This window comes from Lycorma delicatula, chromosome 3 (assembly GCF_047948215.1).
Source record: "Lycorma delicatula isolate Av1 chromosome 3, ASM4794821v1, whole genome shotgun sequence".
NCBI classification, from domain to species: Eukaryota; Metazoa; Arthropoda; class Insecta; order Hemiptera; family Fulgoridae; genus Lycorma; species Lycorma delicatula.
This window is the reverse complement of record NC_134457.1, coordinates 213495423-213522334: the sequence shown is the minus strand read 5'-3', so window position 1 is coordinate 213522334 and position 26912 is coordinate 213495423. Positions and strand designations below refer to the sequence as shown.

Sequence of the window (26912 nt, the reverse complement as noted above, 5' to 3'; positions counted from 1 at the left end):
ATTTATTACTTCAAAATTTACTTATTACCTTATTCCTAAAAAAAAACAGCCTTTATTTAAAGAAATTTATGTAACTCAAGTATATGTCAACAGTCTTGTACCATCCATTTTTAAATATGTACAGCTTTACTGAAATTCTTAAACAGGATATTATTTCTGCTTTAGCATTGCATAATTTGTTAAATAATATGTGTATTTTAATGCCCTTTTTATATTGTTAAGTATTGAACTGTTGTACGTGATATTCTTGCACTGGCAATAGACAGGCAATTTCACAATATGTAATATTTAAAAAAAAACTTTTCTAAAATTCTTTGGAATTATTTTTCTTGAAACAAAACTCAAAGATGAAACAAAATTTCATTTGCTATGTTCTAAGAGATGAAAAAACGTTATGAAAAGAAAATACTTTAATAATCGATGTCTAGATAATCTGTCAAACTCCTGAACTGTGATATACTACTGAACTTTTCATACTATACTTCCGTAAAATCTACAATTTTAAGAAATATATGAACTTTAAATACTTCTTTAGTCTATTGCCAGAAAAACAATGATTATTAAAAATGATTGTGGAAAGCAAAGAATTCTTTCTGAATGGTAAATGTTATATGATGTTTTAAAAATTAATCATCATACACTTAACAAAAATGTTTATTTTTAATAAGTATTACAAAAATATAACAAACTTACATTTAAATATTAAAATACCACAGTTATTAATAGTTATGTAACTTTCATTTGAAAAGCACTATATGATGAAATTAACAACTGATATGAACAGTATACACATTAATTCAGTTGCTTGGTTTTGGTCCATTTATCCAATCAACAACTGTCATATCATGCCACACATACTGTCCCTTTATATCCGGATAATGTGGCAACAATGCTAACTTTACTGCAGCTTTTGCACCTGTTAAAACATAAATTATGATATATTTAATGATTAACTAGAAAAAAAAAATTGATTGAACATAGATAATAAATAACTTCTAGTACCAAATAATATAAATACTTTCCAACATATCAGTCGATAGTGAATTGTACCCATCTTTAAAATTAATAATTATAGCTTGCGATTGGCAATGTGGAATGAAATTTTTGCAGCATAATTAAAAATGTCAATCCTGATTTTGAATCTGGAAGCTTCAGGATGGAAAACTTGAGATGCTACCACTCTGCGAGATTTGCAGTTCAAAATGCTTACCTTATCTTACCTTGATATATCTTAACTGGTAAAAGCATAGAAAACTTTTATGCAGAAAATAAATCTGCTAGTATCTAATGTTGATATAAGAATTATATGGATTTTCTTTAAAATACTTACGCGGAGTAAAACACTATTCATGTGATAGCGAAACATGGACAATATGAAAACCAAAAAAGAAAAAAATAAAGGGTTTGAAATGTGCAATGTGTTTTACTGAAGTACGTTGAAAATTGGATGGTTTGAAAAAATATGAAGTGAGGAAGTCTTTAAATGGCCAGGGTAGGAAAGAGGTTTGTGGTAAATCATGCAGAGACGAACTTAGGTTGATGGATCATTTATGAAGACATCCAGAAAGACAATGAAATTTTTAAAATATGAAGGTGGTTGGAAAGTAACCTCCTTTTGGGTGTACATAAAAACCTGCATACATAAGAATATTTTATTATATACAACTTAAAATAGAGCTTTTAATTATTTTTAAACATAGTTACCATTTAAATTCAAGCATTTGTCATAGCTTTACACTAGTTTATACCGCCTTCATAAAATTCAGCCGCCTGGGTACTTACCCAAATTTTCACAGCATTTTGAAGTTCGTCATCATCATCATCATCAAAGTGCTATAACGCAAGCCATTTCTTCATGTGAGTGAAGAGATGAAAATTACTCAGTGCCAAGTCCAGGCTGTAAGGGGAACAATAAAAAAGGTCCCATTGAAATTGATTCAGAAGTTTATGATTACTTTGAGCACTGTGAGGATGAGCATTGTTACGCAAAAAAAACAACACTGGATGACAGCATACTGCGATGTTTGTTCTGAAAGGCTTACCTACGTTTCTTCAAAGTTTTACAGCAGACTTCTAAAGTAGCTGCTTGTGTCACAGCACTACCATTGAATTTAAATGGTGACTATGTTGTAAAATAATTAAAAGGTGTAATTTTAAGTTGTATATAATAAAATATTTTTATATATGCAGGTTTTTTATTTACAGCCAAATGAAGGTTACTTTTCCAACTGTCTTTGTAGATAGCTAAGGATAAAATATAAAATAAAATAATAATTATATAAAATATAACTAAAATAAATAATGAAGAGCTGAAGTTAAGAGATTAGCACATAATAGAAAGGAAAGGAGAATAGCATCAACCCAGTAAAATAACTGATAACAAAAGAGGGTATATTTATCTGTATATGGATTATCATACGGTTAATATTAAAAATAAAAATTCCAGGTATAAAGCAACAAATAAAAAAGGAAAATGGGTCACTTCTTGGACTCACAGACTAGAGAAACTTAAGAATTCCCCTTAGCCACATCTAATCTTCACAATGATCTGACTTCATATAATTCCTCGATTTAAAAAAAAACCCAATTACTTGTTTGTTTCTAATAAACTTCAAATTATTCATTTAAAACTTTTTTACTCGATAATTGGATATTTAACTGTTTCTTTACATAATGTAAAAACAGAAATCATAAATTTTTATGTAAGAAAATACTGATTTTCTGATACAACTAGATTTATTAAAAAAAATTAGCTAGGTAGATAGTGTCCTAAATGAACATATCATTCTCTTGTAAGGACATGTTTCTCAATAATGTGTTTTAAAAATAAAGGAAAGCTAATAGCTATTTTGACATCCAGATTAAAATGAGATAATGTATAAGCTTATCAAATTAATAACACTCACAATACTTGTTTATAAAAGTGTGTTATGATTACAGTAACATGAATTAATACATGGTAATACATGTATTATGTAACATTAATAAAGTGATCTATTCATACAAACTGAGTAATATTTAGTGTAACAATTATAATAGATTGGAAGGATTAAATAAGTTAGCTAATTTCTGGAGTTTTAAATTTTACAATTACAGTATTAAGCAACTGTCTAGAAAATATTTAAAAGAAAGCTCTTAAGATACACTGCAATTCCTTTAATGTTTCAGGTAAAATAAATTTTTGGAGTATGTTGACACCAAGTATTATGAAACTTGAGGCAATCTATAACAAAAACCACACAAACAAGACTTCAAATAATTTTGTTATCATATAAGGTTCCTGCATCCTGAACCTTTCAACCTTCTCATTACTAACATGACCTTGATCCCAAATTGCACCTAGATTCAGAAATATTTCAGCATTATCAAATATATTTCATTTTAGGTAAGATTAATAAATTTTAAATTGTGGAATATTACTATTTATACAATATTATTTAATTAAAAATAAATTAAATATGCCTTAAATTTATACAATAAAAATAATTTTTTCTAAAAACATTTTCATGAAGAACCAAAAATTACATAAAATTCACAAATTAATCTATTTTCAAATAATATTTTTCTGAAAAAAATTATATGTAGTCTATTAAATAATAAGACAAAGAAGAATTACAAAATAATAAATAATAACATTGAAAAACTATTTATAAATATTATTAGCAATAGTTTAGAAAATTGCATCCTAGCAGCAGATATTAATTATTTCACTTACTGGTCTTTCATTAGCATTATTAAGTACTCTTTTGCAGATATCTCTGGTTCTTCAATTTTTATTAAAAAAAAGGGTTTAAAATCACTCAAAAGCCAGTTGTTAAACTTGTCATTCAGTGTAGTTCTTCATATTCTTGCATAATATATCTCATGATGTTGAGAAAATGTGAAAAAGCAGGTGGGATGATAAAAGAAGAAATGAAGAGAATACAAGAGAGGTTTGTGGCAGAAAATTGCAGATTAAAACTACATTGGTGGGTCATATGTATTAAGATATCCAGGTTTTGTTAAATTTTGTTAATTTTCTGATAAAGGATGTCCAGAAGGTAAAAGCTGTAGATAACAATTGAAATTTTTGATGTAAAAAAACAACCCTATACTGACTCTGTAATTGAACTAACTTATATCTACCGGATAGGTGGAAATTACTCCCTACTGAAAATTGTTTATAACTTTTTTAATACTTAAAAAATTTTCATGAAACAAAAAGCATTTTGTTCCTTACAACGATAGAATTTATTATATAGTATCTCATTTATGTCATTGCAGGTATCAATGGCGGACCATGGCGCAATGTCTAACCTTGTGCGAGTGGGCTCAACTGGCATCCCAGTACGAAGTATGGTGGTCCGTGGTACAAGTACAGACATGGTGGCGAAGTGTGAAAGGACCTCATACCTTGGTGGATGCAAAGAAAATAAGGAATTGCCACTAGAAACTAATGGACACAGAAGACACAGTCGCCCCTCAACATCTAGGCTAGAGGAAAATGTGTAAGTGGTTCAGGAAATGTTCACTGGAAGTTCTCAGAAATCACAAAGGCAGGCATTTCATGAAAGTAGATTAATCCGACACACAAACCGAACTGTTCTGAAGAAAGAGTTGAATTTTCGCTCATGGAAACCACATTATTGCCAGGAATTATCGCTGGAAGACTGTCATCATCAGTTGAAATAAGAGGAGATGATACTTGGTATGAAAACTGGTCCAATATTTTTGATAATATCGTGTGGTCAGATGAAGCCATGTTTCACGTTGGGGGGTTTGTTAACTAGCACATTATTATTATTGGGCAAAAGAGGATCCGAGGGCGATTGTCAAAAAAAGCTAACATCTCCCAAAGGTTTACAGTGTGGTGCATCATGATATCCATGGAAGTTTTGGGTCCAAATCTCATTTGGGACAGAATGAATGCAGAACGGTACCTTGATATGCTTGAAGATTACGTTTATGATATTGTACTCACATGGGACAATTACAATGACCTAATCTTTATGCAAAATCTCCATCTTACATAAGTAAAGAGGTTGTTTTTACCTTCCTCTGGTGGCATTGGCCCTTTGTGACTAGTCATATCAGTATCAGAATAACCAGGATGCACACAATTAACAACAATGTCTTCTCTTTCATCATTGTTAAATTCCCTCTGCTGACAGAATGTTAAGGCAGAAATAGCAACTTTAGACAAACCATATGCATAATTTGGCCAACCCAGATTTATATGCTGATCGTTTTTAACATCTCTAATCTCCCTGCTTTACTTTACAAATCCTCTCCATGTGTGGCTCGACACCCATTTTCCAGGATGCTGGCTGGGACGTCGTGACCTCCTTGAATGGCCAGCAAGGAGTCCTGACGTAACGCCCTGCGACTTCTTCCACTGGGGGTAGGTGAAAGAGGACGTTTATCGCACAAAACCAAAAACTCTTGATGAATTAGAAGAGTGAATTCACCAAGTTCTTGGAAATGTACCCCCGGAAAATCAGCAGAAGTCTGTCACAAGCATCGCCATACATTTACAGAAACTGGTGGATAATGGTGGTGCTTATGTGGAATTTTAGCAACACATATCAACTTCATGGAAATTAGTTAAGTATTAAAAAAGTCTTAAACAATTTTTAGTAGGGAGTTAATGCCTGCCCACTCTGTATATTATAAACTCTAAGATTATGAAAATGTAATATAAGGGGTTTTAATCTTTATATGGATTATATTAAGATGAAAGCTTCTAGTACAGAGTGTTATACAACCAAGAGAATTCACAAGTTCATGACTCACACAACAGAGAAAAATACAAGTTTATTTGGCCTAATTCACTTTTTTAAAAATTCAAAGATTATAGTAGGAATCATTTTCAAATCATCCCTTTACAGTCAAGACCTTGAAAATAAAAGGCTTTTATTGTATCATCCTTCATCTTAAAAAGTGAATTAGTTCTCAATAATTCAAAGAGAGCGATGAATTGAAAACAGCAATACTCAAGTACCTAAAATCCTACATTACAGATTTTAAAGAGCACAGTGTAAAAAAACTAGTTTCTTGAAATTTGCCTGCTTTTTTTATGGTAAAATTCTGAAATATTTTATTAGAATAAACATTTGTTAATTTTCATGTGCTAACAAAGAAAAAAAAATGATAGTATGACTTTGTAAATACTGAATAAATCTCCACAGAACACTAATAAAAACCAGTAACTAGATAAAGAAAGAATATAACCTCTCATTATTCTGACAACCACAGTAATATACAGACAATAAATAATCATGCTACTGAGGACAGTATGGAAAAGCAAGGTAGAAAAAAATTTCTTGGGTTCGGATAGATATACGTTACTAAAGTAATCAGAAATTTGATGTCCAAGAAATATGGAAATAGGTAGCTGTTGGGAATTTTAGGGATTAAAAAAGAAAACAAATCTACATTTCCATGTTTAAGACAAATTAAAAAATGCAGGTGAATTTAATAATTATAATTAGAAAAGATTATAAGTAAAGAGGTTGTTTTTACCTTCCTCTGGTGGCATTGGCCCTTTGTGACTAGTCATATCAGTATCACAATAACCAGGATGCACACAATTAACAACAATGTCTTCTCTTTCATCATTGTTAAATTCCCTCTGCTGACAGAATGTTAAGGCAGAAATAGCAACTTTAGACAAACCATATGCATAATTTGGCCAACCCAGATTTATATGCTGATCATTTTTAACATCTCTAAACAAATATTTTCAAGAAATACATTACTATTATTTAGTTACATGTTTAAACTATTACTATATTAAACTATGACTATATGTATAATGTATTTTTCTCCCCACAAAAGGTATGTTATTAAAAGTAATTATTAATAAATGGTTATTAAGAATTTATCTTTATTACCTGAAAGAAGTAATATTTTTAAATAAAAGTAGGATAACTGTTACAGAAAAGTAAATATCGTTAACCACGTAAATGTATGTAACACACAAGTAACTGGTTAATACCTTTCTTAAAAGTTAGTGTACATCACTTGATTTATTTAATGTAATAGTAATTTTAAATATTTTTTTACAAGCACCATTTTAAACATCTTCTATCTTGTTTATTACTCTACATATTTTCCTACTCAGCTTATCAGAATGATCCATTTCTAACTAAAACAGCTAATTCTTCTAAGTGGCTGCTGATTGGAAAACTGTTAGTTCAAAAATGTCCAAATTGAATAAGGAGAATAATAAAAGATTAATTATCAGGCATTTCATAAGACATATTTTGTGTGTTTTATATGATTGTTAAATCTAGTTAGGTTAAAAAGTACTCAAAAAAAGAACTTTTTTTGTAGTTTTTTAAAGAAAATTTTCAGTAATAAAATGAAATGAAAAATAAATAGAAACGTAACAAATTAAGACCAGTCTATATATTATACTGCAATAATTAAATTATTTATTTGGATTCAAATGTATCACCCATGGCATAGCAAACAAAGTACAGAAAAGATTAATGGTTTTTTTTCTTAAGAATTTATGTGACTAATACAGAAGCTATCAAAAAGTTACAAATAAATTATTTTTTTAAATTCTTTATATGGATCAGTGATACTAAAGGTCAACAACAACAATAAGACAGTACAAAAGTTGGGAATGAGAGATAATTTAATAAAAAGTATTATGTCCTACAAAGCAGTAATGTTACGGGTTCGTGCATAAATATGTGAAGCATGTTGCATCATATGACTCCCAACAACTCCAAGAGAAAGTAATGGAAAATATGCTGGTGTAACCACATTTAAGATCCAATGGAGTGATACACTGCAACAGATACTGGTGAAGACACACATAAATTTTTCTAGTAAAGTGTAAAATGTACAGAGCTTTAGCCACTGTAGTTCTTGAATGTTCTGACTAAGAACTCTAAAATCAGCTACTAGTATGGAATCATCAAATATGGAACAAATATTAACCAGATTCTTAGTATGTAAGGGATCTTTTTCAAGAACCTAAGTTGGAAAATTTAAAAAGAGAGATGTAAATGAACAGAATAGACTTAATTAGTTTAAGAAAAGTAGATGGGGCGGGAGAGGTAATGTTAATAGTCATAATGCTATACATATTATTCAAGAAATAAAAAAAAAGGAAGAAAGTTTTTAGGAATTAATCTAAAAAAAATAGTAAAATGTGTAGAGTAGATAATTTTTTCTAATGATTGGAAAATTACTGGCAGATTAGTAATGAACAATAATGGAGTTTATTTTTGTAGAAGTGTTCATATAAACTAATCTATAAGAGTACACAAAAGAATTAATGTGCAAACCGATAGAGAAAATTATGGAAGGTAGGAAAGATCAAGCAGTCAGAATCAATTACATTGAAAACAAAGAATTTAGATTTATAATGTAAAATGAATAAATTGGAACAATATTTTAGAAAAAATAATTTTGCATATTTGAACAGAAAATCTGGGACAGGTTATCAAGAACTTTATTAAAGCAGTGGAGTTCTTGATAGTAGAAAGTTGCATAGATTCTGTTACAGGGCTAAACATGGACCAGGGAATAATGCATTCAATTTATAAGAAGACAGTTAAGGAGGGCATTCTAAATTGAAAATAAATAACATCTACTTTTACTACTCATGACCTTGCCTATCAAATTGAAATTCCAGTATACAGAAACGATGATTGCTATATGGAAGAAACTTTTTTAACTGCTTGAGAAGCAAAAACATATGTATGAGTGAGATAGAAAGGATTTTCTACATTAAGTGGAACACCCCTCTTACTGTGATTTAAAGTATGGAAGATATTCATGATTATAATGTAATTTTAGAAAACAGGCCGATTTTATCATTTTATTAATATTAATTTTTTATGACAAAAAAGTCATTACACTCAATTCGTCAATATATAAGAGGCCTCAGAAAAATTTGGATTTGTTTATTAATGAAATTATTTATTTAAATTTATTTTCCATTGTTACTGTTTTATCTGATAAATGAAACTGAATTAAGTAGTTATAAAATTGAAGGTAATAAAAGGTATACCTACACAACATACATACATGTATGTTATATTACAGCAGTAGTTATCTATTTCAAAGATTCTTGCAGTGTTGATAAATAAATTCTTATCATCAAGTTCCTTTAAGGTTTCCTGATCTACAGCAGGAAATTACTCATGTAATATTTTTTTGATATATAAATTCTTATCATCAAGTTCCTTTAAGGTTTCCTGATCTACAACAGGAAATTACTCATGTAATATTTTTGCTTTGTACAGAAATCAGGGAAGTTTATGTGAAGTATTTTTAAATGATTAAATAAATTTATTTGAAGTTTAAGTTAATGTTCCAATTATATTTTAAGAAGAAATTTAAATACTAATTTGTTTGATGATAATGATCTGTTGAAATATAATTTTGTTAAGAGTCGTGTAATATGGAGTCACTAGTTAACAATCTTACAAAATCACAAATTAGAGCATTAATTGATCATATATTTCTTCTTTAACTTTAAAAAACACATTCTGAAATGTAATTTTTTTACAGAGATTTTGCATCTTAGGATAACTGATCATTTATTAGTTGTGATTTCATTTAACCTTATGTTAATGCTGAATTGAATTTGGAGTTTTTAGATGTACTACACTGTTCTGCAGTGTAGTACATACATTCCAGCCTAATATGTTAAATTCCCATTCTGCAACAAAAACACTGTGAAACACTTGAAAAGAAATAATGTAAAAAAAATTAATAACAATATAAATATATTTGAAGGCATTTATTATTCTTAATTTATTTCTAGTTTCAATAGACTTCTTTTAAGCATTCATAATTAATACTGACCAATCTAACATACACTTCTATAATGACAAACATATCCTAACCTTAAGCTGGAATTAAAAAAGGAAAACCAAATCTACTTCAGGGGGGTTCTAAAAAAAAAAGAAGAGAATTATTTTCTGTTGGGAAACAGGGTGGCAGTGTTACCCTCTCCTGCTACTACATTTACTAGAAACTCTCCCTGCTCAGTTGGCCAGGTAACGCTCATGAGAAACAATCACAGCAGTTAGAGTGATTGTTTTCTTAAGTCCCTTCCAATGTTCTCTGTGATTTTGCAATGGCCAACTTTAAGGAGCAATACAACAACATTGAATTCTCTCTTTCCTGTTAAAGAAAACTGCAACAGAAACAGTTTTAATACTTCGAGAAGCTTACGGGAAGGAATCTCTAAGCCCAGGCAAGAATGTACGAGTGGTTTGCCTGGTTCAGAAGTGGCCAAATGTCACTTTAAGATGAACCCTGTTTGGGTTGCCCCTCAACTTCCAGAACAAAAGAAAACGTTCAAAAAGTGTGCGATGCCCTAATGTTTGATCACTGAGAACATTTGACAAATTGGTAGCAATAACTGGAATTTCCTAGAGTTCATGCTGAAGGATCCTAACTGAAAATTTGAAGAACATGAGATGCATCGCGGCAAAGCTTGTTCTATGATTGCTTTCTGATGACTAGAGGGAGAACCATCTGATGTGCCAGAAACTGAAATAACAGGCACAAACTGACCTGGATTTTTCCTCAAAAGTCGTAACTGGTAATTAATCTTGGTGTAACAGCTATGACCCTGAAACAAAAATCAGTCCAGTTGGTGGATAACAACTTCATCACCCAGACCATAAAAAGGATGGCAAGTGAAATCAAATGTGAACTCCTTGATGGTTTGTTTTTTCAATATCAAAGGAGTCGTTGATATTGGACATCAAAATGAACCAATATTATTATCTCTAAGTACTAAAGCAATTGTGTGAGCAGTGAGAAAAAAATTACCTGAAGCAAGGTGATTGAGTTACTGGTTGATTCATCATGACTTGCACAGCATTTAAAATCAACCAGTTTTTGACAAAAACAGCATGACAATAATTTCTCCCCCCCCCCCCCGTATTTGCCTGACCAAGCCTGCTGTGATTTCTCCTTATTCCCAAGAATGAAGAAAATCTAAAGCGAAAGCATTTTCAGGACATAGAAGAGGTTAAGAAAAACAGCATTAGTTTAGAAGAATAAGAAAAATCTTTTGAACAGTGAAAAAACCATTGGGACAAGTGCTTATCATCTAATGGAAAGTATTTTGAAGGGAATTGGTGTTTTAAGATGTTATCTGAGGTAAAAAAATTAAAATAAATAAATCTCTTTTTTACAGGGTACCTCTTGATTATTAAGATTCTCACTTCAAAAAAAAAATGAATCATATATTCAATTTTAACACTGATGTTCTACAATCAAAATTTTAGCTGAATAGTCAGTTGTGATATACTGTTAATGCAATAATTAATTATTACTGATTTTAGATTTAGATTCATTTCTATACCGTTTAATAAAAAACAATACTGTAAATAACCAAAAATATTAATACAAAAACAGTCATTCAAGAGATTACTTACGTAATAAACTGTTTAACCAATTCTGAAAGAGAGTCAGATGTTAAATTATCAGATGAAAATTTCTTCCTAAGTTCAGGTGATGGTATTATTGTTAGATGACCAGCAGAACTAGACAGATTAACAACTCTGGCATGAGGTCTCAATAAAGGAAACAGAACATCACACAATTTTAAAGTGCTGAAGTAGTTAACATCAAATGTGTCCTCAGCTTGTTTAAGAAATGGTTCAGTTGAATTGACCTATCAAAAATAATTGAAAAATTTGTAAATACTATACAGAAATATCTTCCTCCACACATTCATACAATAAATGTTTATTATATAACACCACAATTTTTTTTTTTCAATAATTAATAATCTATTATTAAACAACTTGACTACTGTTTTTCCACCAAGGAATAAATGATAAAAATATTTAAGTTTTATAATGTGTAAACTTGGGGGAGGAAGGTTTATTATTGAAAAATCATTTCTTAAAAAAATACTTTCAAAGTTCAACTATGGAATGGCGGGAAAAGGACTTAGCATTTAAAGGAGAAGGAAAATTTTTAATAAAATAGTATATAGTTGCATATATCTGTTATACTTATAAAACAATTATTTTCATGTCTTGAAACTAAACACAGAAGTTTAATAGTTTTTAAACACTGAGGTTTTGTATTTAATTCACTCACATACAAACACACAAAATCTATTGAGGTGTGTTTATATGAACCACACCAATTTTCAGAATATACTGAAAATTCAATGAGTAACCACCAGAAGGCAGCTACAGCATGCTGCTTATATAAAGAGTCAACCAAAAATGGTGGGATGCTATGCATTTCTGGATTTTACATGTCAAAATAATAATAAATAATTTCCCCCCTACATTTTCCTTGTCTGCCATTTATTATTTATTAATGAAAAATGTATATATCAAGACTGGACTGATAATCAAAATAATATTTAGTACAAAAGTTTATACCAACGTTAACTAATAAATAAAAAGTTATAGTGTAATCAGGTTCACAAATTTCAAAATGGTGGCCACGTCAATTTTTCAATATTTTATATCTTAGTAACCCTTAGTTTTATTATTACGTTTTTGCAAAAAAGTTAAGCATTTTATTATAAACAAAATGACACCTTAGTTTTGAAAATCAAATAACCAACTTAGGATAGAAAATCTGACATAATTTTCAACCAGATTCATCTCCTCCTTTATCAGTCTGTAACTAGTTTCAAAAAAAGATTATTGAAGAACCCTTCTTTTCTGCCGACAATCTAAACATAGATGAAGCTTGTTTTAGTAGGAATGATACAAACTTTTACAACTAGTATATTTGGAGAAAAAAAAAAAAAAAATACTTTACAATGATTCTTTAAACTTAAGGACAAATATAGTTGACACTCTTGGAGTTCTCTGGAAGTAAGAGCAAACAGGTGGTTAATACAAAATTACTGATCAGAAATAGACTGATGGGGTGTGAAAGCAGTGATTTTTTATCACTAATGTGATCCTTTCCCCACCATAAATGCTCATTCATTCAACACTTGCTTTAGATGAAAGGAACTTCAGATTAGTTATGTATGCCTTGTAGTGGCTTATAAAAAGCTAATTTGCTCTATAGGTACTTTTTGGTGGAGCCAGGCTTCGAAACCTTAAGTACAACACATGCAATACTACTGAAAATTATTATACTATTGTTTACATGAAGTAAATAATAATTGTATAATAATGTATAATTGTATAATAGTGTATATTTTTTAGTATATAATAGTACTATTTACATGAAATACTATTGCATAGTAGAATAAATGACTAAATACTGTTATCACAAATTCACAATTAATTTATTTGCAAATCATAATATAATCAAAATAGGTGAAACTTAATGTAATATAATACAATAATCTGAAAGTAAGAAGAGAAAAAAATTCTAGAATAGTTTTCTGAATAACACTAAATACAAAAACTCTGCGGGTGTATTCTGATATGAAGTGGTATATTACAACGGATCTGTTAGTAAAACTCAATCATAAGGGTTCACACAGCTTTCCTCAAGGGTTACAATTTCAAACCAAATGATTTATTAAACACATGAAATAACTTAAAAAATTCTAGATTACCATTTCACTAAATGAAGTTAACAAAGGCAAGTTCTGCGAGTTCTGCCAAAGTGGACAACTACGTAAAACAAAAATCTAATGCAAAAAAGGACTTCAAAGCAGAATAATCTTTAGGTTTATTTGAAATTATATGACTTCACAACAGACTCTGTAGCTAACTGTAATCTGGCAATCACTAATGTCCAGCCCTATATCAGCAAGCTCTGAGATACAGTCCTTTCTTTTTCCTGTTTAGCCTCCGGTAATTACCATTCAGATCATACTTCAGAAGATGAATGAGGATGATGATATGTAGGAATGTAAATGAAGTGTAGTCTTGTACAGTCTCAGTTCGACCATTCCTGAGATGTGTGGTTAATTGAAACCCAACCACCAAAGAACACCGATATCCATGATCTAGTATTCAAATCCGTATAAAAATAACTGACTTCACTAGGACTTGAACGCTGGAACTCTTGACTTCCAAATCAGCTGAATTGGGAAGACGTGTTCACCACTAGACCAACCCGGTGAGTTGAGATAAAGTCCTAACTCAATCACAAGGTAAAATATTGTTAGTGACATCTGTGGATAAATTTTTGCATACACATCTTTAGGTCATTTATAAATTAATTACAAAGAAGTAATATTTAATTATGCAAATACAACAAAAAATGAATTCTGCAAAAACAGAACTTATGGTGTAATCTTTTTGAGTTTAAATGCTGCATTACGAGTTAATTCACAATGTACTCTGTATTGGAGGTGGGTGAATACATAACTGAAAATTCAGGGTAATGAAAATTTCCTTTATAAAATTGCATTTAAAAGATGAGGACAGTTACATTCCATCTGAGTGCCAAGGTCATTAAAATAATAATATACCTTTAGGAAAGATCAATCCAAACAAAGATAAAGAAATAATACAGGACTTGCCAAATTAATTACAAAGAAGTAATATTTAATTATGCAAATACAACAAAAAATGAATTCTGCAAAAACAGAACTTATGGTGTAATCTTTTTGAGTTTAAATGCTGCATTACGAGTTAATTCACAATGTACTCTGTATTGGAGGTGGGTGAATACATAACTGAAAATTCAGGGTAATGAAAATTTCCTTTATAAAATTGCATTTAAAAGATGAGGACAGTTACATTCCATCTGAGTGCCAAGGTCATTAAAATAATAATATACCTTTAGGAAAGATCAATCCAAACAAAGATAAAGAAATAATACAGGACTTGCCGACATATGTGTTTTTGCGGTTTAAAGTTTTTAAAAATCAATGGTCCTTTCTTTTCCAATGAGTTTACTATGATTGGTATTTTTTCAAGGATGTGCTTCAACAATATCTAATGTGACTATTGTAGGAAGACAGAATCAGAGAATTTATTTTTCTGTGAGGTGACACATCATTTGCTTCAATTGTAAGATTACCTTTTTCTTAATAACAACGACTACTTTGATAAAACATTAAACTTGAAAATATGTAGCACTAAAAAATTCACTAAGTATTTTACTATTGTATAACTAATTTATAAATACCTATCAACAATTAAAATTAAAAAATATTAACAACACACAAACATTGCACACTAATTACCTTAAATGCAATAGCAGCATTATTCACAAGGATATCGATTCCACCATATTTTTCCTTCAAATACTGAGCAAAATTATCCCGTTCTTCTTTATTTGTTATATCTAACTGATGAAACTCTGGATTAAGACCATCCTATAAAATAGAACTTAATGTTACAGTTTTTATAGCTTTTTTAAAATTCTTTAACCATTATTCAATTCAGTTGCCCATGACAACTATCACATTTGATCTAAAATGATAGTAATGTTATTACCTGATTAGTATTTTGTAGTCTATGATGAATCCATAGATCTGAAAAGGTTACTATCCTGATATGATACTATATCTTCAATATAATTTTAACATTTTAAATAATATATAGGTTATTTTAAGTACGGAATTGTATTATATTTCAATACTACTATATTTAGAAATTATAGTTCAGTATTACAAAATAAGCTTTTAGTTTATTCTTTTACATAGGTAGGCCTATTTATATTGTCAGAAGGAAATGTGGTATTCTGCAATCAATAATTTGCAACTCACGAGTTATTTATATTTAATTAGCATTCTACTGAAGTCTCTCTTTACGTTTGTTCATCATTCTTGCGCATTTTGAAAGATCTCATAGTTGTTTGTTCCTACCATTTCATTAGTTATTAAAGCAACATTTTTTTTTACAAATGAAAGAAAAATTTAATGTAATTCACAAATTTAGAAAAGAGTGTTAAACAACAAGTTGGAAGTCGGAAAAAAATCAAATTTATTAAGTTCATCTATAGGCATGATGTGAAAAACTATGAAAAAACAATTATAGCTTTTAACAAAGGGAGTGAGTAACTTTAAAATGAGTTATTGATTATTAGATTTCAAACAAGGAGATCAAGTGAACAATTAATTGATCAAGCAGTTGTTTAGTGGTTTCAACAAATGACAAGTTCAAACAATCTAATAGCCCAGTAATAATAATAATTGAATTCTTCAGAAAAAAAGGGTTTTTAAATTTTAAAAGTAGGTTGGACAAATTCAAGCAATGTTGCAATATTTATTTGGTAAAACAAGTGAAGCTAAGGATTTCGATTTAAATTCTACAAATGCCTAGTTAAAAACTACTTGGGCTTGTGCAAGAGATACTTTTAAGAAATACAGACACATTCAATACCAATCTGGAATTTTTTGTAAATTGCATCCAAATAAAATTTTTAAATTTAAGATAAAAAAAAAATTAATGGAAAAAGTCACCATCATACGACTGTGGAAAAATTTCTGTTATTAGTAACTGGTAAGTAAAAAAAAGAACCTGAGAGCTTTCAAACACATTAAAAATCTAACAGCAAAGTATTAAAGTAACAAAATCAGTATGGATGTAACTTAATAAATTTTGAGAAGAAATCTGTTCAAAGGATGATGAATTAAGAAAGGTTGATTAGAAAATTTCAATACTGATAGATAACTGGGTGGTATACACTTTGAAATCACTAGATTAAAAAAAAAATTAAAATAATTTTTGTCTTTACCAATATTGTAAGTATTCTAGATTATTTTATGGACTAGAATGTCATAAAATTTCAAAAGGAAATGTAAAGATTTACTAAAGACTCAACTCAAAAAAAAAAAAATTGTGCGATGTAGTGTGCCCAGTGCAAAAAGTATGGGACAGTATAACAATAAAAAAATCATTTTGACAAAGTGACCTTCTCCTAAATTCAAAAATGAATAATACTTATGATGAAGAATACAACCTTCCATTAAATGAATGGATCTTTCAATATTCTGTATATTTTGCCAATGATGTTATCAAAAGAATTCATTTTTGCAAAATGAAGAAGAAGAAGGAAGTGAAAAAGATCATGAAATTGAACAAGAGGTATTATCAAATTAAATAAACATGCATTAGTTGCTATTCAGCTAATTTCCACATACTTCTATGCCACAACATAAATAAAAATTTACAATGGCAACAAAAGAATAAACATTGAATATTAAATAAATATTATTAAATATATAATAAATATTCTAGTAAATACTGATAAAATTGTAGATCAAATCAAACAGCAAACAGTTAAAAATATCTAACACAAAAGTTTCACAAAAAATTTCAGACACAAAAAGTATTTCTGTGACTGTCAAAAATAACATGACTGTTTAATTTGATTGCATACTAAGATAGATAATATATGTGCACGTTGTATAAATATTTTATTTTTAAAATTCTTTGAAATTTTTAAATTCTAAACTTATTATTGGTCTAAACTTATTAGTCTAAATACTTACTTACTTACTTACTTACTTAGTCTAAACTTATTATTGGTTGTTCTAATGTAGTAAATAGGTAGAAAATATATTTATGTTTAAAGACATGTAACAGCAGAGTAAACTGTTGGTCCCTTTTTGATGCTCTAGCAATATTTCAAAGTATACACATATTTTTAATTTTCTAAGAGATATTTGATACAGAAATCAGATATCTCTTCTGTGAATATGCAGATTTTCAAAAGAGAAATACATTTTTATCTATTGAATTTAATAGTAAGTTTTTACTATATAAGTTTAGATTGAGTACAAAACACAAAAACATTTCAGTTCTCAGAATAAAATTTTATTCTTAGCTGATGCTTGTGATGTGATCACTGACAGAAATAAAGGAATCTGATACCAGTAGTGTTATGACAAAAATGACTGAGTAGATAAATTGCACCTACAAGCAAGAACACAAGACAAGATGGGTAATAAATTGTTTATGCTATGATCTGTCTGTGACAGTTAGCAATAAGAGTTAAAATATAAATTTTTTAATCACAAATCAAATAAAATTTTGTAATAAAATATACTTAATATACAGGGTTATCATAAAAGAATGGTGCAGTTTCAGTAATTCATAGGAAGATTGTAGGGAAATTTCTAGATGTTATATTGGTATCCCTGAAAGCCTCCAACCCAAAAGTTTGTTTATCAGCAGTTGTAACCACATCAGTTCTTGTATTGTTGTTGAGGTGAATTTAGTGAGTTACTATGTTCTCGGATAAAGACAAAGCAAAGTGTGTTTTATTGATGGCTGAAATAAAATCCGTCATTTTAGTGCAACATGTGTTTCGATGTGAATTTGGAAGAGATCCACCACACAAAAATAACATAACACGTTGGTTCAAACAATTCGAAGAAACCGGATCGGTTAAGAAACAGAAATCAACCGGCAGACCAAGTGTACCAGACGAAACGGTTGAACTAATTAGACAATCGGCAATTAGAAGTCCTGGGAAGTCCATCCCCCGTTGATGCGTTGAATCAGGTATTTCAAAATCAACAGTTCACACAGTTTTACATAAAAAACTGAAATTACACGCTTATAAAATCCAGATACTGCAGGAATTGAAACCCAATGATGGTGTAAAACATTACAATTTCGCTGTTGAAATGTTGGACAGAATAAGTGAAAACGAATCATTTTTAGACGATATAATTTTTACAGACGAAGCTACATTCCATGCGAATGGATGTGTTAACAGACACAATTCACGAATATGGGGCTCTGAAAACCCACACGCAATTATTGAGAAACAACGCGATTTGCCTAAAGTTAATGTTTGGTGTGGTGTGATGAAAAATTGTGTAATAGGGCCTTTCTTTGCTGAAAAAACAATTAATGGAGTTGTGTATCTTGACATGTTAACCGATTATTGCTTTCCTCAGCCGGATGAACTCATTCATCAACTTCATTTCTAAAAGATGGTGCCCCCCGCACTTCAATGCATTGGTCACGGCCGCTTTGAACGAAAAATTTGGAGATCGATGGATAGGCCGGCAAGGACCCATACTTTCGCCTCCAAGGAGTCCAGACCAGACACCTTGCGATTTTTTCTTGTGGGGGTACATCAAAAGCGTTGTTTATACACAAAAAATTCACGACCTAAACCACTTAAAAAACAGGATTAATGACGCAATTACAACCATTAATGAAGAAATGTTAACTAATGTTTGTAGAGAAGTTGAGTATCGTTTGGACATTTGTCGAGCGACTAAGGGCGCACATATTGAAATTTATTAATTATGTAAAAAAATGTGAGACGACAAATTTGAAAAATAAAAAACAAACTGTAAGTAATTCTGTTTTAATTTAAACAATGTTAAAACAGCACCATTCTTTTATGATAACCTTTTATTATTTCTAAGTATTTTCCATCATTTTTGCAATCATATTCTGGTACTGGAGGTACTATTTTTGCCCTGATCTCTGTTGATATAATACTGGTTTTAACATGTATTTAGAATATGATTAAAAAGTGTGTTGATTCAAATTGTGACTGTTCATTACATATATACATTATAGTTGTGTGTGTACACAATATGTATAAAAATGATGTCACTATTTTGGTAATGTTGTTCTGACATCTGTATAAAAGAAAAAGGTTCCCATAAACATATAACAGGTCCATAAAGTTCTTTTTATCCATGTCTAACTTTTTTTTTTAAATATAAATTTATATCTTTAAAAGTAATATAAACTGAGTAATATTGACTATTATTATCATACAATGGAGGAAATAAAAACTGGCAAATTATTATTTTGTAATTTTAAGAATAGATTCTCACTAACATTCTACATTATAATTCATCTGTTTCATGTAATATTTGAAAAAGAAGCTATAATTTTGTTAAAAATAAATGATTGAAATTTTAGGTAATAAAGAATTACCTCCTACCACTAGTGGTTTTGAGCTATTGTAAAGTGAAAAATTATAATGTTCATCATAATGAAATTTATGAACATAAAATTTCCTCATTTATTTATTTTATAAAGAATATTACTTTAAAAAATATGCTAAATTTTGCTAAAATGCCTTAATCCATTCTAGATATATAAACTTTTATTTAAAATCACAGACAGACAGCTAAAAAAAACATTTCTGGACCTATGTTTGTACAAACCATTTTTTGTTCTTATTAAGGAATACACTACCAAAATAATGGACAACTTTTGATAAGTTCTGAATATATTTTATAATGTTTAAAGTGCTTTTAGAAAGTGTGTGCGTGTGCACGTTAAAATAACAGTTTTATACAAAATCTGGATATTTAAACAACTATGACAAACAAAAATAAATTTTAATCTAATGTAATCAATATCATTTTAAAGAGTTAAGTAAACCAAACAACTATCCTTACTTTATTTAATTCTTTCACAGCATTCATTCCTCTTTCAATGCTTCGGGCTGTAAGGTACACTTTACCTTTGAATTGTTTACAAAGTCCTTTCACAATCTCATAACCAATTCCTTTGTTACCACCAGTTACCTGAAAAAATTGTACATGTTATTCACATTAAATTACAGAGTCAATGAACCTGCTACAAAATGTAAAATATATTTCATTAAGATTAGCATTAGGAGAACAAACATGTTTAAGTCTTCACAAACGTTGTGTACATGGTAGGCAAGGTGAAGATAATTTCTCAATTAATATAATTATTGATTATTTGATAATTTCTGATATAATTTGCTGATAAATTTGCATTATTAACATTGATTATGATTCATTAGTCTTAGTCTGTTAAAATCCTCCTGAATTTTAATGTTCAGAAAAAAGTAAATAAATTCAAAATTTGATTGTGTAATCTTAAGTGCATGAAATACACTTTTTGTTCATTCAATTCTTAAATGAGGGAGATAATGGCTTTTATTTGCAATTCATAATTGTTATTTATGAAGTTTAGCATTATCCAGTGGAATACTGAATAACTGAAATTTCTTAGTTTACTTTAGCTTAGTTTTTAGAAGTTTCTTATAGCTTTACTTTTTCAACAGGGCTCAGCTGATATTTTCAGATCACAACTAAAGAAAAAAAATCAGAAGGAGCAAGATTAGGCAATAGGGTTGCCCATCAAACATAACCTCATAATAAGATCAAATGCTGTGGAAACATTTTCTCAAAACTTTCATTGAACTTTTGACTGTAAAAGGGATGTTGTCTTCCAGTTTTAAAAAAATTCCGTAGAATCTAAAATACTGACCAGAATTTACTACTATATAGCTATTAGCCTCCCTCTTAAAAAACAAAATAAATGATAAAATCTCCAACAGCATACCGAATAGTGCCACACTGGGTACATAAAGGTATTTCATAAAACTATTGAGTACTTTTCACACAGTAATTAAAATGCTGTTGTTTAAAATACCACATAAATAGAAATGAACCTTGTCACTCACAATATAGCAACACGTGTAGAAACATTTAAAAATATATTTCACAACATACCATGCAGTTTTTCCAGTTGTCTTCATCTAAAATTTCTAAAGAATTATAATTTTGTATGGAAGAAATTAAGTATCAATATGAAAATTCTGCTAATAATTTCATTAGCAACCTCAAAGTAAAAGCGTGATTATGGACAAATGTCTAAAAAGAATGCGAGATGGATTTGTTGCCCAATTCACACCAAGGTCTTCCAAGGGGAGGTTTAATGGTATTTTTCAACACTGAACCTCTGACCTTCAAAAATTTCAATCCCTTCAGAAGAGTGGTTTCAACTGAGCTTCAAATGTATATGAAAAGCTGTTTATGTCACAATTAAAAATGTTTTATTTTTCTTTTGATACTTAAAACTCATTATGTCCAAGCCATAATGACAATTAAAACACCATGGACACTACTGAAGGCATGACTAATACATCCCACTTCACTAGCATAGGACCAATAACTGAATGAAATCTTGACATTTTTGTTGCTACACCTAGTATTATTTTAAAGAATTTTGGGAATTTTATGCTCTAATATAAAAATAATAATCACTAAATTTATAAAATTCTCATTGGCAACTAAATTCACTAAATAAATTGGTTCATATCTAAAAATGTTCCTTTACCAGTTCCAAGATTTGTTTATTACACTCATCTATTTAGGTTTACCACCTTAAAATCTTTCTCTATAATTAATCACATCATGCAATAAGGAATTATGATTAAAATTAGATATTTCTAACTGGGATTTTAAATCCCGTGAATAATCATAGCATATTGTTATTTTTAAAATACGTAATGGTGAATATCTTCTCTGCAATATCAAAATTAAAAACTCCTTTTAAAGCATTAGATCAAGGAGTAAACGGCAAATCTTGACTCCTGTTCATCAGTAAAATGGGTATCTCAAGTGAAACTGTGGAGAGAAAATCTCAATAGATGATGTAAAATAACAGGAAACATATTTTTTATTCCTAATTTTTTTATCAAGTGTAGGAATTTTAATATTTCTCTTCTTAAAATTGTATCATTGGTCTTTGGAATTTCCTTTTAAAATTACCTTTAACCTACTTTCCAGACGAACAAGTCTAAAAGAACTAAAAGGAACCTGACCTGAAGTAACTAACTAATTTAAATTATTTATTTAACAATCAGTTTTTATGTTTTATTTTAATCTATGTTGAATTAAATTATAAGTCAATAAATATAAGCATAAGTGAGAAATATAGAAAGAGATCAAAAGCAGACTCAGGAAATACAGTCCACAAGATATAAAATAAATATATAATTTAATAATGAAATTCAAAGTAAAACAGTAAGAACAAAAATGGTTTAATTTTTTAAACTAATTTGATTATCAGTGTAACACTTTATCATTAACAAACAATTATCACCAAAAAGTGTAGGCAACTATTATCCAACACAATTAGGCAAGTAGGCAACTTGTTGTCTTTTACACAATTTATGACAATAAAATAGGTTTCATTTTAATCCAGTAAAATAAATTACACACTTAACTGGTGACCTTGCTCCAACTGATAATTCCACTTTAATTACAAACTGTAATTAAAGTGGAATTCTTATCTTTTTTTATGATTAGTATTTAATATTTTTTCCCCATTTATCAGTTAGGGTTATTTGACTGGTTAGATTCTATAGAGTACATCTTTTTGTTCTTTTTTAAACGTTAATCTCATATTTACTATATCAAAAATCCTGATTATGTTTTATATATTTTAACATTAATCTTTCTCTTCAGTTTTTACCAGAGAATCTTTATACACAACCCATACTTGCTAATATAGTTTTACATATTACAACATTGCATTTACAATAAAGTTTGCATTGCTGTGATCGATGTTAAAATTTAATTTAAATGATCAATTAAAATATGTATTTATATTTTGACAGCATGTAAGAAATTGCGTTTTGACAAATTTAATTCCTTAAAGTTTAAAATAACCACACTTAGGTTTACAAAACTCTTAATATCTTACTTTTACCTCACCTACTTGGATTTCAAGCACCTCAAACAACATTAAATAAATTGAGTGTATCCAGAGGCAATTACTTAAGTTATATAATTTAAAACTGGTAAACTTATGACTATGTATGTTCACAATTAAAGCTCAATATCACGAGAATTTAATCTTTACACCTTAAAATCAATGCAATCATACAATAACAAGCTAATTTTTATTAAACATTTTAAACAGTAATGTAGATCCCAATTTACCACCACAACAAACCAATAAAGCAAAAAGTAATCGGGGATTAAACATCACAAATACCATGATGAAGTATTATTAGTGAAAAACACTTTTATAAAAGAAAACAATTTATGGTTAAACATAATCTTTTTATTCGCAAGTCTAAAACATTTCATAATAAAGTTGTTCACTACGATAAGGCATCTTTATCAAAATCTTCAGTTATACAACATTGTGAAATTCTATTAAAAAATAATAATAAAATAAAACTGAATAAATCCCGGTTTCGTAATTAATAGGTTTTCTGTCTTTCAGGCTTTTATATAAAAACGGTTACACTATTTATATTTATTTCAACACTTCACAGGATTTTTTCCTGATCACACTCATCTTGTCAAAACACATATATAAGCACGTTCAAGTAATACAATAAAAATAAATAGAATCAGGGAACTCTTAACTAAATTATAAACAACGTTAACAATTAACCTCAAAATAAGAGTAACTTTATGTAGTTCACATAAAATATCTTACCACAGCAATTCGTTCCATTTCGCTCATTTTAAAATACAGAAGTACTTATGAACACCGGTACTTCGATTTAATAGCACACACTTGTCAAGAAACGCAGTACGAAATATCAATTCCTGCAGCGAGACGAAGCAACACTGCTACGGTAACCAAAAGTTACCGGCCGTTTTACACAGTGCAAAACTGCGCAATCGCGAGGAGAATAATTATGACTATCACTCTGCCGCAGGTTTTTCCCTCGATAAAACTATAATACAATAATTCCTGTTAAGCGCTAATATTTTAACCTATCTCATGTAAATCTTAACTCATTTACCAAAAGATAATTTTCGATCCTTCTGTGCATTTTACGGTCTTTCAGATCATGATTGTAAAATTGCAATAGCATCATTTATTAATGAAAACGTGCAACAAGGAAATGATTATTTTTATTTTTTCAAGGGGGTGATTAATCAATAAAGGTGATTCAGTTAGAAACTTGACAACCTTGCAGTCAGAAATAAATTGATCAAGTAAAAACAAAATTTACTTCGATGAAAAATTTAACAGTTTTCTTAATGAGTTTCCAAAGGCTACTTTTTAGGCTGCCCTTTAGTTAAAAAGAAACAATTTAAACGTAAAAAGAAAAAGTGATGGATAACTAAAGGAACTGTGAATTCTAGCTCTACGCTAAGAAATCTCCGTTAAATGCCTAAATATAATTTGTATAACTTCCAGAATTATTTGAAAAGTTACAAACAAATTTACGCTAAAGTTATGTGTACTGCTAAAAAATTATATTTTGATAATTTAACAAAGGGACTCGACTTTTGTTACCTCATCCCCAAATCAGGTAACAGAGGAATTTATTTATTTTCTCATATCGGGCATCCTCGCGGCTCGCGAGAGTTCCGATTTGTCTCGAACATTCTGGAACGTCTGCGCAACGTATATAAATGCTGCACCTCGTTTAAGTCCAGCCTGTCACAGTCAACTCGATCCTTCTATCGGTATTGATCTATCGTAAACGTGTATGTTGAAATTTGCAATTCACGGTATTATATATTCACCTCAGTAGATTTATACAGAATCATGGTTCAATTTTTAAATGAGCATTAGATAATATTGAAATATCAACAAGTGCCCAGTCGAGCGTGGTTCGGAAAATAAAATCAAGAAAATATTCGAAAGAATATAAATTTTGCGTTTAGCAATACTAAAGAAAATGAAAAATAAAGGACCCTGCGTGTCATTTACTAAAAACTTTTCGCAGCAGACAACGAGACTTAATAAACTTAAACGACATTTGGAAATGCTTCATAGTAATTACGTTAACAACCACAGAATTCTTCGAATTAAAATTAAAATCATATGAAAAGCGAACATCATTTTTTAAAAAAGTCTGTAAATTAAAAAGCTTTACTTTCCTCTTACAAAGTTTCATTTAAAATAGTCAAACATAAAAAGCCTCACACCACTGGTGAAGAGCTTATTTTGCCAGCTGCAATTGAGATTGTAGAACTATGTTTAGAAATAATTTTGCCAAACAATTGCAGTCTATACCTCTATCAAATGATACTGTTGCCCATCGAATCGGTGATATAGCTTAAGATGTACCAGTTGATGATATGCTGTTTCACATACTTCAGTATCATCAGGCAGTAAACTGTCAAGTAGTCTGTGCAAAATTTCAGACATGTCTAAAATTACACCGAGCTGGGTTGAGAGAGCGGACAGAAGAACGTCCTTCCGTCGTTTGTATCCTAACACCCTATACAACACCTCAGGGATCCTTGTTCCCCTGTTCATGAACAAATGAACGCCAGGAATCCTTCTTTGCTATGCAATCTTTGTGAAAATATCAAGATCTAAGATCTCGATATTCGCCAACCATTACGGATCACTCTCACGCTGAGATGGTCTCCGCGAACGACAGACAGCCTGTTTCATAACAGTCAATTCTCTCCTCCACCATGGAACGACACCCTCTCTCGACCGGAACTGAACAGTCGGTAGCGTCAATGAAAGCCACCAACAAACCTTCTGTCAGGTTTTCCAAGTCCAGAACATCCAAACTCGTATCAAAAATACGAAGTCTGGCCGAAAGAAAATCAAACAATTTTTTCCAGTCTGCATGCCTGTGTAGGAAACGATCCTGCTGAACCGGAACGTTGCATCTCTAGCGCATCTCACTCAATCCAACAGCAATCCCATGCACAATCAATCAATGATCGCTCGAGCTATTGTCAACCACCTCCCAGTTACAAAAATTAGCAGGAATAAACTTACCAACGGTAATGTCGATATTCATTTCACTAAAGAGCCCACGTCCATCTACATTACCTGCATAGGTGGGCAACTCACCAGGTACATTATATACCTGCAGACCATGCAGGGCTAAAAAGCTCTCAATTAATTCACCGCCATCATCGGTGAAGCCGCTATGTCACAAAAGTGACTTAGCGTTCACATCCGCACCAGTAAGGATTAGACTGTTACCAGAGAATCGTAGGATTTTATTCCAGACCTCAAGATGATGATCAGCAGGATCTTTATACTGAAAATACGAACTTGCAACATACAGATGCAAGTTCTGAACATCCACACGGATAGAGCTGTTGTATGAAGACACAGTCAAGTTCCCTTCTGCACAGTACAGCAGACATGCTATCAGAACCAAAATAAAATCTTTTCCAATGAGAAAAACCTGGTAGTTCACCAGGTACAACATGGATTCTGCAACAAGACAACATCCAACCCCCTATGTATGGCGATCTCACCAAGTTCAATCCATACAATGTAAGCCCTGTGCATTTAATTGCCCAATTTTAACTATCTAATGACATTGAATTGTAATACATTATGAAGCCCTCTGATAACAAGCAC

General features: G+C 30.0%; 1 protein-coding gene across 1 annotated transcript; it reads right to left on the bottom strand.

The window, feature by feature from the left end:
• Positions 1 to 636: 636 nt before the first annotated feature.
• On the bottom strand, positions 637 to 24412 carry LOC142322417 (carbonyl reductase [NADPH] 1-like). Its single transcript, XM_075361478.1, has 6 exons — positions 24051 to 24412; positions 20237 to 20365; positions 15095 to 15226; positions 11400 to 11638; positions 6502 to 6707; positions 637 to 916 (listed from the first exon to the last, which is right to left on the bottom strand). The coding sequence occupies exons 1-6, from the start codon at positions 24075 to 24077 to the stop codon at positions 798 to 800; spliced, it is 852 nt and encodes a 283-aa protein (XP_075217593.1). The 5' UTR covers positions 24078 to 24412; the 3' UTR covers positions 637 to 797.
• Positions 24413 to 26912: the final 2500 nt, after the last annotated feature.